At 37.2% G+C, this 19,117-nt stretch overlaps 1 protein-coding gene across 1 annotated transcript in view; it reads left to right on the plus strand.

Moving 5' to 3' along the window:
* Window positions 1–4,073: 4,073 nt before the first annotated feature.
* Window positions 4,074–19,117, plus strand: part of LOC100024932 (plasma membrane ascorbate-dependent reductase CYBRD1) — a 40,015-nt gene continuing 24,971 nt past the window's right edge. The window contains exon 1 of the mRNA XM_001375990.4: window positions 4,074–4,635. Within this exon, the coding sequence (XP_001376027.1) occupies window positions 4,440–4,635 (196 nt within the window). The 5' untranslated portion in view covers window positions 4,074–4,439. The remainder of the gene's footprint in view (window positions 4,636–19,117) is intronic.

The following is a 19,117-nucleotide window of genomic DNA, read 5'->3' on the forward strand; positions in this document are numbered from 1 at the left end:
CAATATTATAAAAATGAAAATTCTACCTAAATTAATTTACCTCTTCAATACCATACCAATCAGACTACCCAAAAATAATTTCACAGAATTAGAAAAAATAACAAAATTCATCCAGAAGAAAGAACAAAAGGTCAAGAATATCAAGGGAATTGATGGAAAAAATATGAAGAAAGGAGGTCTAGCTCAATGAAATCTCATACCGTAGTATAAAGTAGTAATCATCAAAACAATCTGGTTCTGGCTAAGAAATAGAGTAGTGAACCAATGGAATAGGTTAAGTAATCAACTCACATATGAATGATCATAATAATCTAGTGTTTGATAAACCCAAAGATCCAAACTTTTGGGGTAAGAACTCACTATTTGACCAAAACTTCTGGGAAAACTAGAAAACAGTATGGTAGAGAAACTAGGCAACATTTCACATCATATACCAAGATAAAGTCAAAATGGATACTTGATCTAGAAATAAAGAGGGACATCACAAACAAATTAGGGTAATAACAAAGAGTTTACCTGTCACACTTATGGATAACAGAAGAATGTGTCACCAAATAAGAGAAAAGTGAAATGGATAATTTTGATTATATTAAATTAAAAAGGTTTTATATAAACATAATCAATGAAATCAAAATTTGAAGATTTGATTGAAAAAATGAGGAAAATTTTTATAGCAAGTGTCTGATAAAGTCCTCATTTCTCAAATATTTAGAGAAATGAATCAAATATGTAAGAATATAAAGCATTCCCCAACTGAAAAGTGGCCAAGGGATATGAACAGGCAGTTCTCAGATGAAGAAATTAAAACTATCTATAGTCATTTTTTAAAATCCTCCAAATCACTAATGATTTGAAAAATTATTAATTAAATTAACACAACTTTGATTAAAACAACTATGAGAAACCACTTCATACCTAGTAGATTGGCTTATATGACCAAAAAAGGAAAATTATAAATGTTATAAATTGGGGCACTAATATACTGTTAATGGAACTATGAACTGAATCAACCATTTTGGAGAGTAATATGAAAAAAGCCAAAAGGCCATAAAACTGTACATACCAGTTGACCCAGCAAATACCACTGGGCTAACAATGCAAAGAAATCAAAAATAGGGGGAAATTATTTATAGCGGCTCTTTTTGTGACAAAGAACTGGAAACTGAGATGATGTCTATCAACTGGGGAATGAATGAACAAGTTGTAGCATATGGTTGTAATGGAATATTATTGTACCATAAGAAATGAAGAACAAGATGAGTTCAGAAAAACTTGGAAAGTCTTTCATGAACTGATGCAAAGTGAGTGAGCAGAATCAAAAGAACACTGTATACAGCAATAGGACTAAACCATTATCAGCAGGGCAAGGTTCCAAGAAAACCCCAAGAGACCCATGATAAAAAATGTTATCCACAGCTAAAGAAGGAACTGCTAGAGTCTTATTGCAGATCAAAACATTCTGTTTTTCACTTTCCTTGATGGGTTTTTTCCTGTATGTGTGGTTTCTGTTTTCTTTCATAGCAAGAGGAATATGGAACTATGTATTGCATGATAGCACTCAATAACCTATACTAGATTATACTGCCTTGGGGAGAGTAGAGATGAGAGAGAAGGAGAGAGAATTTGAATTGCAAAATGTCAGAGGAAAATTGTTAAAAATTGTTTCAACATGTGAGAAAAAATTAAGCTAAAGAAACATTCATTTAAATTTTTTTTGAGTTTCAAATTCCCTCCTTCTCTCTCCTTCCCTTCCATCCCACCTCCCTGAGATAATATAGATTCTATTTAAACTGATATATATTTTACATGTACAATCATGTTAAACATTTTTTTCCATATTAATCATTTTGTGGAAGAGATCTCAAGAAAAAAAAAGGAAGAAAGTGAAATATAGTATGTTTTGGTCTGCATTCAGACTCTTATTGGATTTTTTCTCTGGAAGCAGGTGGCATTTTTCATCATGAGTCTGGAATTTCTTGGATCATTGTATTGCTGAGAATAATGAAGTTATTTGCAGATGTTCATCAAAAATATTGCTGTTACTATATTCAATGTTCTTATGGTTCTGTTCACTTCACTTTGCTTAAGTTCATATAAGTCTTTCCAGGTTTTTACAAAATCATCTTGCTTGTCATTTCTTATTAGCACAGTAGTATTTCATCAAAATCATGTACCATAACTTGTTCAGTGATTCCCCACTTGATGGACATCCCCTCAATTTCCAATTCTTTGCTACCACAAAAAAAAATCTGTTTTTATATATACGTATATATATTTACAAATAGGTGCTTCCCCCACCCACCCACCCCTTTTTTTTTATCTCAGTGGGATACAGACCTTGTACTGATAGTATCTTGCCTTTCTCTCTGAGCAAGGTGCTAGCCAACAACTTCAGTCTGCCCCTGCCATGATTCCTTTCCTTAGAATGAATAAATGAAATGAATAAGTGAAAAATAAAATTAAAAATTTTAAAGCATTTAATAAAGACTTACTATTCCTTATGCACTGTGCTAAGCAATAGGCATATAAATATAAGCAATCAAAACAATTCTTTCTCTTAAGGAGCTTGTTTTCCTGCTGAAGAAATGCCCAAGGTGACAAGTACAGGTGTCCTTTCTACATCTCCATTTCCACAAGACTCCACAGAAATTCCCATTTACTTTATTATGTGGACCCAAGATATATTGAAACTGCAATGGGAAAGGAAATGATGTGGAAAGAATACGTGTAGTTCATTTGGGAGGCAGAATGGAAAGAAGTTCTAGGTTTGAATTCTAGCTCTGCCCTTACTGTTTATGTCATTAGGAAAGTCACTTCACCTATTTAAAATTCTTTCTAGCTCAGAATCTTACAATTGTCAGCTGTGTTGTTGTTGAGTTGTGTGTGACTGTTCCTGACTCCATTTAGGGTTTTCTTGGCAAAGAACTGGAGTGGTTTGCCATTCCTTCTCCAGCTCTTTTTACAGATAAGAAAACTGAGGCAAACAGGGAAAAGTACCTTGCCCAGGATCATATAATTAGTAAGTGCCTGAGGCCAGATTTGAATTTAAGACTTCCTGAGTCTAGGCCCAGCATTCTATCCTCTGTGCCATGTAACTGCCTCATCTATGGGAATGTGCTAAAATAAGAGACCATTAGGGAAAGTCTGCATATTCCATTTATGCCACTCAGAGTGGGTGCCATTTCTTCTTCTCCTAAAGAAGATAAGCACATTTTACTAGGAAGTCATGGACAAAATGCTGACACTTGTGGTTTACTTTGGATACACAAATAATGGTAATAGCTAAAACTTCCATATTAGTAGATAGGGACATTTGTACCTCCCCATAACTCATTATTGGAATAGAAAATTTGAAGAAATTGATCTTTTTGGAGGGATCTCTCTATTTCCTACAAAAGAAGCCTTAGAGCTACACCTAACCCACTGTTAAGTTCCAGGAGCCAGACATGGATCTCAACCTCCCTAAACAAGTGCCTGGAATCCACATGCCTGATTTTGAGCTAAAGCCCTGACATGACAGGCTCTCATACAAGGCACTTAAATTCCTGGGCTTTGGTTGCTGATGCTTCGGACTAGATCCCAAGTTATCCATTTAGACTGGTCTAGATTTGAAAGGCTCGGGGTCCATTTAAAACAATTTTAATAAAATACAACCAAAAGAACACTGTACATGCAATTTGATCTTTGAGCTTGAAAGGGTATTAAGGGTCATCTAGTCTAATCCTATCATTTTTCAAAAGAGTAAACTGAGGCCCAAAGAGGTTAAATGACTTCTCCAAGTTCAAACAGATAGTAAATGAACTGAGGATTCAAACTCTGAATTCAAATCTAGCTTGACTTCTACAGCACTATCCAGCTGTCCCAGCCTTCTTTTCTTCCCTATTTCCCCACCTATCCCCATATTGTCCCACTTTCAGTGAGAGGATAAAAGGACCCAAGCCAAAAAAGGATAAAAGAACCTAAGCCAAAAAATTAAAATTTTAATAATCCTCAGGCCTAAACCCGGAGAGCTTCTGCTCTGAGGAATACACTAAAATTAGGACAGTCTCTAATGTTATGGATAGGAGTGCATAGGTTTTGAAGAAACTGGAGCTCGGAAGAGCAGAAAGGTCCTTGAGTCCGCGGCTCTCCTTTCCCTTCGAGGAAATTTTCTAAGGATTAGGCGCCCAGTTCCTTTTCTTCTCTGCCCATATCACCTTCCATCTTTCCTCCAAAAGAGGCAGGACATCCCAGGGCTAGGAAGAAGAGCTGCTGCTGGGCCCCTCCCCCGGGCGGGGACAACCCCTAGAAGAAGAAGAAGAAGCCGCCCCCGCCCCGCCACCCAGTCTAGTGACCAGCAGCCTCTGAGGCCTTTTCTTCCACTCTACGACTTCTTCTCTGCCCTGCCCGGTGCCCGGGCTCCCGTGACTGGCACAGGCGGGTGTGCGGGGCATGGAGCGATGAAGGCCATGCAGGGATATTGTGGTTTCTTGGGTCTGCTAGTGTCCGCGCTGCTCGTCGGCTTCCTGGCTGTGCTCTTCACCCTGGTCTGGGTCGTTCATTATCGTGAAGGGCTCGGCTGGGACGGGGGCTCCCAGGAGTTTAACTGGCATCCGGTGCTGACTGTCACCGGCTTCGTCTTCATCCAGGGCCTCGGTACTGGAAGTTACGGGGGGCACAGGGTTGGGGATGAGGAAGGGCACGGTCCTGGAGAGATTGTGCGGGAACTTAGGCGAGGTGGGGACGGCTCTGGGAAGCTTGATACTGGGTTTCAGGAGGGTATGGCCAGAGCGAGAGCGCGCAGAGGTGCTGGAGAGAGATATTGGCAGGAAGGGATACTGCGAGCAAAAGTTTGCACAACACCCACTGCAGGCCCGTAGAAAACTTAGCTGTTGCTTTGGGAAAGGAGAGGAGAAAACACTTGGGAAGCAGCACTCGAGGGTTTGGGGAGGAGCTCCAGAGGAGAGAGGCGAGCTTGTTTAGGAATTTGTCTTGGGACAGAGAACGGTTTGGAGACTGGGAACCAGAACGGGTGGCGGGGGTTGGGAGGGGAGGGGGGGGTTAGGGGGTGGAGAGCCGCCTGGGAGATAGATTGTTGTGGACTTGCGTTAAACTTAAACTGTTTGAAGCAAGAGGGATCTTCAGACATAGTATTTTTGAGACCAAGAATCGAAGCTGGTGGGGGTAGGGAGAGGGGTAGACTTGCGGTGCTTCTGCGTTGACGTCTCTCCCCTTTCCCAGGAGCGCCCCAAAGTGCTTGAGGGTTGCTCTTTGACCTGGCCTCGTCCCTGCCTTTGGTTGATTTTCTCCACTTCCTTTGACTTACCATCCTCTGGCGCCCTTAACTTTCACTGTGTGGAGAAAGATGTTGACTGGGAAAGATAGGCAAAAAGAGGTGGGGGAGGTGTCTGGTAAGGTCGTGGGTTGGGGTCCAGATCTTGAAAAAACTTTCACATCAGTGACACATTGTTAGAACAATATATGAGGTTATCCGGGAACGCGATAAATCAGCTCATTTGGTTTGGTTCTCAGCTCCTTTAAAAAAAAAAAATCATTTGAACTCCATTAAAGCTTCCGAGAGAGTAACTGCCAAGTCTGTCGGGCTTGACTCGATGTGTAATTGGAAGGTTTAATCCTTACTTTGTCTATGTTGTATGTAGTCGAGGACTGAGTTGCTGCTGCCTTTCATAATTTCCTTTTGGGCAATGATTGAATACAGACCGACCTATAGTACTGTCTGACAGTTCCCACAGCAGTTCCTGGGAGATAACAGCATCATAAAATCATAGTTTTAGAATTGGAAGGGATCTTAGAGGTCATCTAATTTAACCCCTTCATTTTATAGAAGAAGAAACTGAAGCCCAGAGAGGTCAAGTTCAAAACAAAGTAATTGCTTTGGGCAAGTACATTTCTGTTTGATTGGCTCAGTATTTGTTTGGGAAAGAATAAGGTTTGTTCTAGCTACTGGTCCCCTAGAAGTCAGAGAAATATTATACAAGAAAACTTTTTCCTTTGGGTGATAAAATAGTCTCTTTCTGGTGTTGTCAGGTTGTCCTGCTGTGTGTCTCATCTGCAATTGTTTCTGTTTGGATATAAGAAACATAGGGCTGAGGAATAGGAATATGATATTACTATCAAACAACTCAGAATATCAAGAGCCTAGAAATTAAATTTTTTAGAAGGATTAGATCTTTAATGGCTCAGACAGATCTAGTAAAAATGGTCCAAGTGGTGTAAGGATGCTGGCTATATAAAATGTGTAAGAAGAGAGAGGGGGCCTAGATATAAGAAGTTCAAATCTGACCTCAGATACTTCCTAGTTGTGGGCAAGTTGTTTAACTCCATTGCCTACCCCTTATCACTCTTCTAACTTGGAATCAATACAAAGTATTGATTCTAAGATGAAAGGTAAGCGTTTTAAAGAAAAATATAGAAAGTAGTGACTGGAGTCATATAAAGTTATGGAGAGAAGAAAGTACTGAGAAATAATATGCTTGGAAGTCATAGCCCATAACATAAATCTTACTTAAACATTCCAAACTGGGGTGTGACAGGGGTAATGAAAGAGCTCCCAGATCCAGGAAAGATAAATTTGTTTTGTAGTTAACTGGGAACAAAAAGGTCCTTTCTGAAGTTATTGTTTAGTGGCCTGAGACTAAAACTGTGCTTAGATCAGACATTATGTAGAAAGGTTTTTAAAAAATTAGGGGGAGGGGGGCAAATCATCTTTACTTGTACATAAGGCTCCCTCCCACCCCGCTAACACTGGACGTTCTTGGACATCCAACTTTTCATTGTAAAAGGAGAGAAATATATCTAGTTCATTCCTTTGAAAAAGAAAAGTCCTTGGGTCAAGCCCATATGAGGGCTTTTTAGTACTTATAGCAGTAGCAATCTCCCTTCCAGCAGTGATAGGTAGTGGAGAATGCTATTAATGCACTATCTATCTTTTTAGGGGCTTTCTCTGACATGTGACAATAAGGGAGATATCACAAGAGTGAGTACCAGTGACCATTCCATACCCCATTTCCTAGTATAATTCATAGGCATTATTTGTGAAACTGAAAAGAGAAAATTATGCTGATAAATTACTCTCTATCCAAAGCCACAGAAGCATAATTTCATTCTTGGAATATCATCTGAAGTCTGAGCCAGAGAAGTTAAGATCACTTTAAACACTCATCCTATTGACTAAAAGTAAAAAGAGAAGCTTTTCCAACTGTTCTGACCAAGCCTTTAGAGTAGAGCTGTTCCTGGCACCAAAATGAGCTTCCAGGCAGTGGTGTGCTGGTAAATGTTTTAAGAACTGTCTCTGGGGAGTGGGAGGCGGGATGTAATCATGATATACTTCTAAATTTAATCTTCATTTTAAACATTTTTTCAATCACTTTCTTAAATCTAGAAAATCCACAAAACAAAAAATTAAGACCTGATTTGTAGTATTTGCTAATTTTCTATGTGTAAATGCTCACTGAAAATTTAACCATCTGCTTTTTTTTAGAACCCTTACCTTCTATCTTTTTTTCCCAAGATTTTTCCAAGATTTCCAAGATAGAGGACCACAAGGGCTAGATAATTAGGGTTAAGTAACTTGCTCTTGATCACATAGTTAGAAAGTGTCTCGGGTCTGATTTGAACCTAGGACCTCCTAAATACCCATTTCCCTTCTGGAAAAAAAAGAGAGAAAGTTGAGTGAATAATAGAGTATACCGAGCTAACTTTATACCACAAAGAAAGGAATCTTCCTGTGATTTTAATTCATACTATAAATGAGTATTCAATTCAATTTCAAACAAATTAGTTCATGCCTATTATATCCAAAAAAGACTTGTCCATTTTCTGGAGGAGGTTATGAAGGTGATTATTTAGGCCCTGACCACATTAGACATTACTATAACTCATGGCAGTAAGATCATAAAAGAGTTATGACATTCTTTTGAAGAATTAGATCTTTAATGTCTCAGACAGACCTAGTTAAAAGTTTTGTAAATCACAATACATCCAAAAGTTAATGCAAAAATAAACGTGAACTGAAAAGAAAAAATGAAAAGGATACAAAGTATGTTATCTTAATTGGAAGCAGTGAGTTCTTGCAAAGACAAAGTCTGAAATACTGCAGAATTATTTTCTAAAATTGATGTTGGAGGGAAAAAATTTAACATAGAGATTGTGAACTGTGTTATAATCAGGCTTTTACTATTTATTATTGTTATGTTACTGGAAATGGGATTTGACTTGTCTAAATCTGTATTACTGAATATGTTATAATGAGGAGAGAGAGTATCACCTTTGAATTGTGATATACAGAATATTTGGATATGAAGAGAGGTCTAAAGTAATTCAGTCAATAAACAAGTATTAAGCACTGAGAGCTCTAGGCCCTATGTTCAACTCTGAGGATATAAAGACAATTAAAATTACCCTTCAGGGGGTTTAGTCCTATACATTTAAGTAATACACAGAACACGGGGTATTCCAAAAATCTTTGTGGAGTTGCCACATGAAAGTAATAAAGATAGGGCAAGCAGGGAGATATTAACACAACAAAAGGAATTGAAGAAAATTGGATTAGTGGATAGAGCACTAGACCTGAAGATAGGAAGACCTGTGTTCAAATCTGATCTCAGACACCTACTTTGTGTGACCCAGGAAAGTTATTTAACCCTGTTTCCTATTCTGTAAAATAAGCTGGAGAAGGAAATGGCAAACTCCTCAAGTATCTTTGCCCAAAACTCCGGAAGGGGTCAGGTAGAGTTGGATAGGACTCAACAAAAACAAACCCTTATCAAATCATCTATCTTGTCTTTCTTGTTTCCAGGCAGAACAGCATAATATAGAAAGCCAGCCTTGGTTCCAGGAAGACCTGGGTTCATATCCTACCCTTTACATATACTGGTTTTGCCACCCTCTGCATATCATTTAAATCTCTCAGTGCTCTAGGCACTAAGACTATAAGTTTCAGAGAAAGTGCTGACTTGCATTAGTAAAGGGCACTTTCTCATCAGAAAGTTCCACATTACACACAGATCTAGAAAAACTCCAGACCTAAGAAATCTAAGAAACCCAATGGAGAGATCATATTTTCCAAGCTGAATGAAAAGTGTAATAAAGAGAACTTTGGAAAGGCTTTTGTGCCTACCAAAAAAAAAAAAGGAATAATCCTTATTAAATGGGTGTATCACCTGGAAATCTGAGAAGCAGCCCTTGAAAAGACCACAGAAATGACCCAAAGGAATAAGAAAATCTTCCTAATCAGGAGTTCATGCTTCAATAGACTTGGAATGATCTAACATGATTTCTTATAAAAGGTAGAAACTCAGAGCCAAAATCAAATTTTGGTTCCTTTATGCTTTCCACATCTAGGCCTTTTCTTCCTGGCCTATTTTGTAGAATTCTAAGGGAAACTGGCAGTATTGGAATCTTTTCATGTTGATTTTGTTGAAGTCAGGCAAGAAGTATTTTCACCCAATTTACTATGTTTAAGTTGGATTTATAGAGGTACAATTATGGAAAGAAATTAAAGTTATTCCCAGGGGAAGCTAGGTAGCACAGTGGATAGAGAGCCAGGTCTGGAATTGGGAGAACTTGGGTTCAAATCTGTCCTCAAATTATTCTAGCTGTGTGGCCGTGGGCAAGTACTTATCTCCAGTAGCCTTGCCTCATGGCTTTTCTATCTTAGAACGGATATTAAGACAAAAAGTAAGTGTATTTCATATTTTATATATGTGTGTGTATGTGTGTTTGTATGTGTATATATATGCATATATATTCATGTATATATATATATAATTATTCCCTAAGAGGCCACAGAAATATTGCATTGGCGTGTATAATAATAACAAAGTTTAAATATGCATTAATTTATTCATTCAATAAATAAATATGTACTGATTTACTGTTATATCCCAAGGAGTATATAGGCATCAAAAGGCATATGAAGAAGAAAACATTGTTCCTGACTTAAGAAGTTTAAATGCTATAAAATCTAATTTGCATATGTATAATGTACATAAGTAATTATAGGGTCAAGTATAATGTGAAAAAGCAGTAAGAAGACCAAGTAGTACCATAGTTAAGAGAAGAAAGAAATTATTTTTGAATATGTGAAAGGGCTCAAAGATTTTTTTTTTAAACTGGTAAAGGGGAGAGAGGTCACTCAATATGGCATAACAAGCATTAGATTTGGAATTGAATTGGAGAGAGGAGGGAGCTAAATCCTGGCTTTTCCACTTCCTGAGATAATGGGAGTACTTTGTAAAATGCTATATAAATGTCCTTGCACAGATCATTTAACTTGTCTGAGCCTAAATCTTCCATCTGAAGAATGTGGGAGTTGACTGAATTGCACTATTAGGTCTTTTCCAGCTTTAACATATCTACTCCTCAACAAATCCATAAAAAGGATAAAATCTCATTTCAAAAAATAGAAGAACATATTAACATTAATGCTAATATTAATAAAAGAAATAATTAAAGTAAAATAATAATAATTCCAATCGGAGGAACAATAATTTAAAAATATTGACAAGTGCCTCTTTGTTGGATTCTTCATCAAGAAGACAGATGTTGTCCAAGGCTTCTAAAAGTTTGCAACCTGAGCTAATTATTTGATTTTTTTTTTTGCATTTTCAAATCAAGGAATGAATAAAGAAGAGGTAAGAAGTAATGGTTTAATTTCTTGATGTCAGCAATCTTTATATAGATGTAGTTAGGTGGAATATATTAATGTCAGCAGAATTTTGATTTTGGATTGTTTTAAATCATTATATCTATCTATGGAAGCCCAATTCTTCCAAAATCAAGTAAATTTATTATTTTTGTAGGATCATATTAGTCTTAGGATAGGGTATGCCTGGCCTTTTGCTTTACATAGGAAGAACGGAGAGGGATCACACATACGTGCCTAGTTTTGCCTCATGCATGTTATAATATACTTAGAGCCATCGGGAAAGATCTGAGTTTTTTGCCTCTTACCACATAGTTTCAATAGCATTGCTTGTGTGTGTGTGTGTGTGTGTGTGTGTGAAGGAGGGATATTAACTTTGGAATGTATGGGGTATTCAGGGAGAATTAACACCTCTGTCTGAGGGTTTACTGATATTCTAGATATGCTCATATAACCCAACTCTTGTGGTTGCAAGAAGCTATAGCATGCACAGCAGCCACCCCACTATGAAACCCTCTAACCTAGTTGAGAATAACTGACTGACAGGTGCTATTGTATTTAAGGATTCTATGATTCAGCACCCCTTCCCCTATTCTGTCCAAACATGGTAAAGAAGCTATTTCCTAGGAATAAGTCTTGGTTGGTAAAGTCAGATATTAAAGTATTTTTTAATGGCACTAAAGGAAAGGATTTGGCCCCACATACATTCAATTTTGCCTTTCCATGGCAAAGACTACACCCTGGATGCTGGCCAGCCATTTATTCCAAAGGGGGTTTGGTTATGAGAATTTATCTAAGTTAATCAATTTATCACTTCTGGAAAAATAGTCCACAAATTCTGTAGTCTCAGATGGATCATTAAACCCTGAATTAGGAACATCATTTTCATCAGCATATAGAACTTTCTGGGAGTAGACTGTGAAGTAGAATTAACTTGGACAGGGCATGGATTTATTCTTTATTTATTAATACACCTGATCCCAATTAGCCTTTATTCCAACCGTATAGTTAGTTCAGTCAATTTCCATGAAGTTCATCATGCTTTTACACTGATATGAATCAATCTGTTAAGCACAGAAGAATTTAGAATTGCAAGACTCCAGGGATAAACTATTTCAACCTCTTCATTTTACAGATGAGTAAATTGAGGCTTACTGCAAATTCTAGCCAATGAATACTATTAACAATTAACATCTGAATGTTATTTAGCACCCTTTTATAGATGAAGCCTTTGAGGATCAGAAAGGTTGTGACTTGCCCATGATCACACAGCTAGGATATTGCAGAACTCTAATCCCAATCTCCTGACCTTAAATCCAGTACCCCTTCTTCTGTGTCAGAAGTTCTTAAGCTGAGGGCTGTGAACTTATCTGTTGTTGTTTACAGTCTTGTTTGACTCTTAATGACCCCATTTCTTGGCAAAGATAGTGGAGTGTTTTGCCATTTCCTTCTCCTGACAGATGAAGAAACTGAGACAAATAGGGTTAAGTGACTTATCACAGGTCATTTAGCTAGTGTATCTGAGGCCAGATTTCAAATCAGGAAGAGGGATCTTCCTGAATTTACTAGATTTTTGTTTAATTTTTTCTTTTTTTTTAAATAATATTTTATTTGATCATTTCCAAGCATTATTCATTAAAGATATAGATCATTTTCTTTTCCTCCCCCCCACCCCCCATAGCTGACGCGTGATTCCACTGGGTGTCACATGTGTTCTTGATTCGAATCCATTTCTATGTTGTCAATATTTGCATTAGAGTGTTCATTTAGAGTCTCTCCTCTGTCATGTCCCCTCAACCGCTGTAGTCAGGCAGTTGCTTTTCCTCGGTGTTTCCACTCCCATAGTTTATCCTTTGCTTATGCATAGTGTTTTTTTCTCCTAGATCCCTGCAGATTGTTCCGGGCCATTACACCACCATCTTTTTCTTTTTAGTTCCCAATTTTCTTTCTTCTTTTATCCCCTCCCCATTAAAAAGATAAGAAACATGGTGCTTATTTTACATATGAAATCATGCAAAACATTTGTTTCCATATTAGTCAAGTTGAAAAAACAAAGCAAAAGAAACCGGAAAAATATGCTTCAAGATGCTCTCAGAGTCCACCAATTCTCTCTGAAAGTAGATAGCATATTTTCATGAGTGCTTTGCAGTTGTGTTAAATTATTTATTTTTTAAAAGTATAACTATTTTGTTATAATTAACTGATTTCCTTTGTAATCCAATGTATTTTATTCATTTAAAAAACATTATCCTGAGAAGGAATCCAGACATTTCACCCGACTACCAAAGGAGTCCATGATCCCAAAATGGTGAAGAACCTCTGTTCCACAGGAAACTTAAAAAAAATTCTACCTAGTTGTTCGCGTCTTTCTCTTAAATACACACCTATCTGTTTGTAGCATTGTTGCTCTTCCCTCCTGGAAGGCAGTTTATTAATTGACACAGTATATTTCTTATTGTTAGTTTGTGTTTTCTTGCATAGAATCTGAAGTTTATTTTATCAGACAGGGCCTGAACCTCTCTCTTAAAAAGAAAGGCGCCATACAGGGCTTTTTCTTTGTATCCAAAACATTGCAAGTGACCAGGGAAGAGACATTAGAGTTGATAGAACAGGACTCTGCTACTCAACTGAGGTGAGGAAGTCAGCTCCATCTCTGAGACTCTCCTGTAGGAAAATCCAATAGGATTAGGTCTAATTGACAGGTATATGTAGATGGAAAAAGTCAATCATTTGTGCAGGTGCTTTGTCTATATAATGCAAAACATCTGGATTTTGGTGGTGGTAGTTGGGGGGGGGGGTGTTTTTGGAAACCTAAAGACCACAGTTGTTTTGGCTCATGATTGCCATCTTAGTGAGGTTGTTAGTAACTTCAAAAAGAGATGATGCTCCCAACTGCGGCCAGCATGTGGAAATAAGACGAACAAATTAGCCATGCAAATTCCTTGGTTTCTTTTTTCAGAGATTCCAGTTACATGCCAGTCTTAACGAATAGGCCTATTTCAAAACAGAGTGTCTCCTTTGTAGGTATAGCGAGGTCCTTTGGAAAATTTTATTTCCAGAAGAGTCTCCACCTTTTCCATTCACCTTGAGCTCTACTGAACAGACTCTCATGGTTTTCCTGAGTACATAAAGAAAATGTGTTTTAAGCAGCAATAATCCCTTTCAACCCAAAGGGCAGAGCTATGTTTAACCTTATTAAAAGTACTGAAGGAAGGATATTGGTTACCTTTCTCTCCTAGCAGCTTTTATGCATTTAAAAATTTGATTGTAATTCAAGCCCAGAAACTTCCTGGACTCTTATTTTTGGACTAACAAACTTCTAATTGGCACTCCATGTGAAATTCTTTCACGTATCTGAAGAGAAGTAGCAACTGTGCCCTTATGGTCTGCATTAAAAGCAATTTTTTTACTAGCTGACATTTTTATAGCATTTAAAACTTTTAGCAGTAACATTAGGTTTAGAAATGTCCAATTGTTCCCCTTTTATTTTAAACTTGAGAGCAGCCTGAATCTCTGTGTTTGTAATGCAAAAGCCCTGCCAGTGGTTACCACGGAGATCTTTGATTCATTAGAGCATGGAATAGACTCCCGAAGAGGGTGGGCAGGCCAAACAGGGATTTGCTTGTTCCTTGAGCTTTCTTGCTGATCACGAACCAGAGAAGCTATAGAAACAACTCTTACTTAAATACAAGTAGACTAGACGGTCTCTGAGGCAGATATTCTGGGATGTGAATTATATTGTTTGAGTTCTACAACAACCCTGAGCTTAACTCCTAATTTGGGTAATTAGTACAATGCTGAGAAAGTTGTTTAATTGTTCTTACCTCCTTTCCTTCTTTTGTAAGTCAAGGAAATGGGTCTAGATGAACTCTAAAACTATGTTCTCATGAACTGTATGAAATAGGCATTATCGTCAATCTTATTCTCATCTCATCTTTTTAGATGTGGTAATTAATTAAAGTAATTAACTTAGATTATAATTAGAGGCAGCTGTGGCTCAGTGAAGAGCACTAGGCTTGAAGTATGGAAGACCTGAGATCAAATCCAGCCTCAGACACGTCCTAGCTATGTTAGACCTTTAGCTTCTTAAGGGAAAGACTGGTATCGGTTTTTATCTTGGTTTCTATCCTCAGTGCCTAGCAAACTCAGTTATTGAATAAATATTTGAATTGAATCAAATCTTAAATTTGCTGTTCTTTAATGAATGCTATAAGACTCATTAACAATTGGTATTTTTATTATGAGTTGGGAGAGGATTAGCAAATGTCATACTCAGTACTTTCTCTTAGAGAATAGTATGTTATCATGTTTCAAGGTTTTATAGTTGCACTGCAACCAGGAGTGCAGAAATTTTCCAGTAGTTAGGTTCAAAGTCAGGTAAATTGATTCCTGTGGAAAGCTATTCATTGCTAAAAAGATAGATATGAAAAAACATTATAATCCAATGTTTCTTAGCTGTTCAATCTAGTATATTTCTCTGCTACTTGTTTTCTAAAATTTAACTTCAAATGAAAATTTTTTTCATTTACTTTAAAGTAAACATTAATTATTTTTCACATTTCAACTTGTTTTTTTTGGAAGAAATAAAAAGGGGGGAACCAGAAGGATTAAGCAGTTGTTATGAACCATTTCCCTCTCTCCCACTTATTAGAATTTATTTCTTCTCCCTATACATTAGGCATAACCTGCAGATAAGTATCCAATCAAAGAAGTAAAAGATATTCCTACCAAGCCCTTTGATTAGTTCTTATAACCTTTCCAGAATAGTTTTAATTTTTGTGGTATCCAAAGATAATATTTTCTCATGACTCCCTATTTTTTTGGTTAGATTTCCCTTAGTTTTATTTTTAATTTTATTTATTTAATTCTTTAACCTTAATTTTAAAAAGAGAAATTGTTCCAATGCAACCACTTTAGATAAACGTTAAATAGTGTATAATGCCTTATTTATCTGGGAACAGAGCTTTAAACTCACTAGAGACACTTGTGGTCATTGCTTCATTAGGGGAGGCTTAGGCTTCAGAAGCAATTTTCATCCATCTCCTCTTATTTATGAGGTGGCAAAGCTGAGACTAAGCAGATGCAGCATGGTATAATAGACTGAATGGGACGTAAGGTAACCAGGATCCAAATCTTGTCTGTGCTATCTACTAGCTACGTGATCCCAGGTACATCACTTTTGTCTTGAGTTTGAATTTCTCCATTGGTAAAATGAAAATGATGTTACTTCTTCCACCTGTCTCACGGGGTTATTATAAGGAAAGCATGTTGTAGATCTTTAAGGTACTAATTCAATATGCCTTATTATTATAAGATCGCACCCTGAGGATTTGCTATTGCTACTCTGGAATTTCTTAATAAGAATTTTGCTTTCTCAAAAAGGTGGCTTGAAGGTTTCTCCAGTTGTAACAGAGGAAGGGAGACAGAGGAGGAAGATGGATTGTCCTTTGGGATTTCTGCAATCTCGGTTTAATTGCTGGTATAACAAGCAATTAAAACTGTCATCAGTTGGTATGATGTTGAGTGATGGCCCAATCAGCAGTGACATTGCTGTTTTGGTGTTATCCAGAACCATTTTGGGGACTCCATTAGTACAAATGTCTATATTAAACCATGACCCAAGGTCATTCACTTAGTAGGCTATTAGATGGTATAGTGGTAGGGCACTGGACTTAGAATCAGTAAGAGCTAAGTTAAAATCCTTCCTGATATGCACTTAGTAGTTGTATGATTCTGGGTGAATTGCTTAACTTTTCTCAACCACAGTTTCCCTCATTTGTAAAATGGAGATAATTCAGGGTTGTTAGGATCAAATGAGACAATATATGTCAAGAACTTTGCAAACCTTAAAGTGCTATACAAATGCTAGCTATCCTTGCTGTTGTTCAGGCACATCTGACTCTTGATGACCATATGGAGTCATATCTTTGGGGTTTTCTTTGGCAAAGATTCCAGAGTAGGGCACCATTTCCTTCTCTGGTGGATTAAGGCAAACCAGGACAAAACAACCAGTAATTATCTGAGGCTGGATTTGAATCAGATTTTCCTGATTCCAGGACTAGCACTCTATACACTGTCATCTACCTGCCTTCTTAGCTATCCTTAGCTGACTGCAATAGAGCCTAGAACCAAAGGAAGCAAATAAGACCTCTTATGAGCTCAAATAAATGTCATAAAATCCATAATAGTGGATGTAGTCATGTATTCATGGGATAGACCCTCAACTAGAGCCCATTTCTTCTTCATTTTTCCCCTCCTCCTCCTCCATGTTCTTTTTCATCATCATCATCATCATCATTTTAGTTCAGGTCTCCTTATCTCATTAGTACTGGAAGTGGCTAATTGAAATAGAAGCTTTATTATGCCATTTTTCTCTTCTGGGCCAGTTAACTCCTCCTTATCCCAGTGAACCCCCTTATGGGGAGGGGAGAGGAGGCAAAAGAAGCTCACCATGGTGGTGCTGAACTTAGTGGATTCCTCCTTAGACAGTCCATTGATTCCCCACCTCACTTGGGAATGAAGAGACTCATTGTGTTGGTCCTGGATATAATGCAGACACCTGATCAAGCCTGCTGATAGCAGCTCAGAACTCAGGCAATCCACCAGTCTCAGTCTCCCCAGCAGAAGATGCACTACTATGCCTAGGCTACTTTTATTTTTTTAATGGAACACTAATGATCTTAGTTATGTAGATTTCTAGTAGACTAGATGCAGGAAATTAGAAGGCTAGGCTTCTAGAAGCTATCACGTTGAAAGCAGGAAGAAGCTAAAAACAAGGAAGACTGAAAAACTATTAAAAACCAACACAGGAATAGAAAGACCATTAGCATTCTGGGGTCAATTAATGGAGAGAAAACAGACCCTCCCACCTTAATGGCCCCTGAGAGCACCACTGTATTATAGCAAGTTATAATAATTGATGTCCATAATGACAATCTTAAATTATCAAGGAAAACTTAAATATGTTAATGTTTCAAATCACTGTGCTTAGGAGTGCAGGTTCATGTGTAAACTATTTTATAAAGATTTCTCCAAAAATGATTAAAAAATTTGAAAGTATTGGTACTTAAAGGGGGTTATCTTCAACTGTCTGGAAAATTAACTTAGATCAAGTAGCTTATTCTGTAATGGTGCTGGATAAATGAGTTATTATACTTTATAAGTTTGTAATGTGCTGCCTAGACCCAACCATATGACGTTGAGAATGGAAAACATTCTGCTTTGCACACAGAGTTGTCTTTGTGAAATCTCTCAGGTTTTAATGTGCAACACACCCAAGAGGGAAAAATAACCTTCTGAATAGGGCCTTAATGTAATTTGTCATTCATAATTAATTTTTCAACCAAACTTTCTAAATGTTTGCTTTTGGGGTTTATCTTACAGAATGGGCACACCTTTGTCTTTCTGGTTCTGATCAGGGGGGGAAAGGGACCTGTAGAAATTGGAGGATACCATGGCTGAACAAGGTTCTTAGGGGAACAGTCTTCTCAAAGGGGCCCTCAGATTAAATATCAGGGTTTTCCTTGTAGGTTGTTCCAAATAATTTAAGTACTTAAGATGAGGAAGAATGTTCACATGAGTATTATTTTTCCTTTTGCTTGGTTTTTACCTTCTTTCAAAAGGAGACCTGGTATAAAATATTCACTGATCCTAGAGTCAAGAGACCTATGTTTCATTCCCACTTTGGGCACTTAATAGTTGGGTCTCTGGGTAAGTGATTCACTCCCTCAGAGACTCCATTTCGTTATCTATGAAATAAGAGTAAAAATATTATTTGCACAATTTACTCTAGGGGATTGTTGTAAGAAAATATTGCAAATGTGAAAATGCTCTGAAAATTAGTGCCTTTGTCAAAATTTAATATTGCATCCCTCCCTTTTTAAAAAAATTCCTTTGCATTGACACATCCTTTTAACAATATGGCTGAGAAGGCTTGGAATTTGACAAGAAGAACAAATAATGGTCTTATGAAAAGATGAGATAGATGATTCTTGATTTTGATCTTTAGACTATTTATCAAACTCCTCAAATTGTATTTGTGAAAATTGGGAAAATGCATCTATCCAGTGAATAGGTAGTAAACTTAACACTTGCCAACACAAAGACATGATCATCCTGTATAGACCATGGAACAAACACAGTTGTAAAATCAATGTCCAGTTAGTGTTATCAAGGGGAGAGCAGAGCAATACCTTCTACTATCTTAGACATTATAACCTAATTTTTCCATTTCTATTTGAGATTATAACTTGTTCCCCTGTTTGAACTGTTGAAAAGTACGTTGTTTGGGCTCAGAATGTGATATTAAACAGCTATATTCTCGGAGAGATAGAGAGAAAGGAAGAAGAGACTGGATGCCACAAATAATTTCCCCAGTGATATTAGGAAAATGGTTCATGCTTGACAATTCTATATTAATTCTTCACTAAGGCAAATAACATTCCTGAGCTCTGAGGCAGCCATTCCTTTTAT

Source organism: Monodelphis domestica, chromosome 4 (assembly GCF_027887165.1).
Source record: "Monodelphis domestica isolate mMonDom1 chromosome 4, mMonDom1.pri, whole genome shotgun sequence".
NCBI lineage: Eukaryota > Metazoa > Chordata > Mammalia > Didelphimorphia > Didelphidae > Monodelphis > Monodelphis domestica.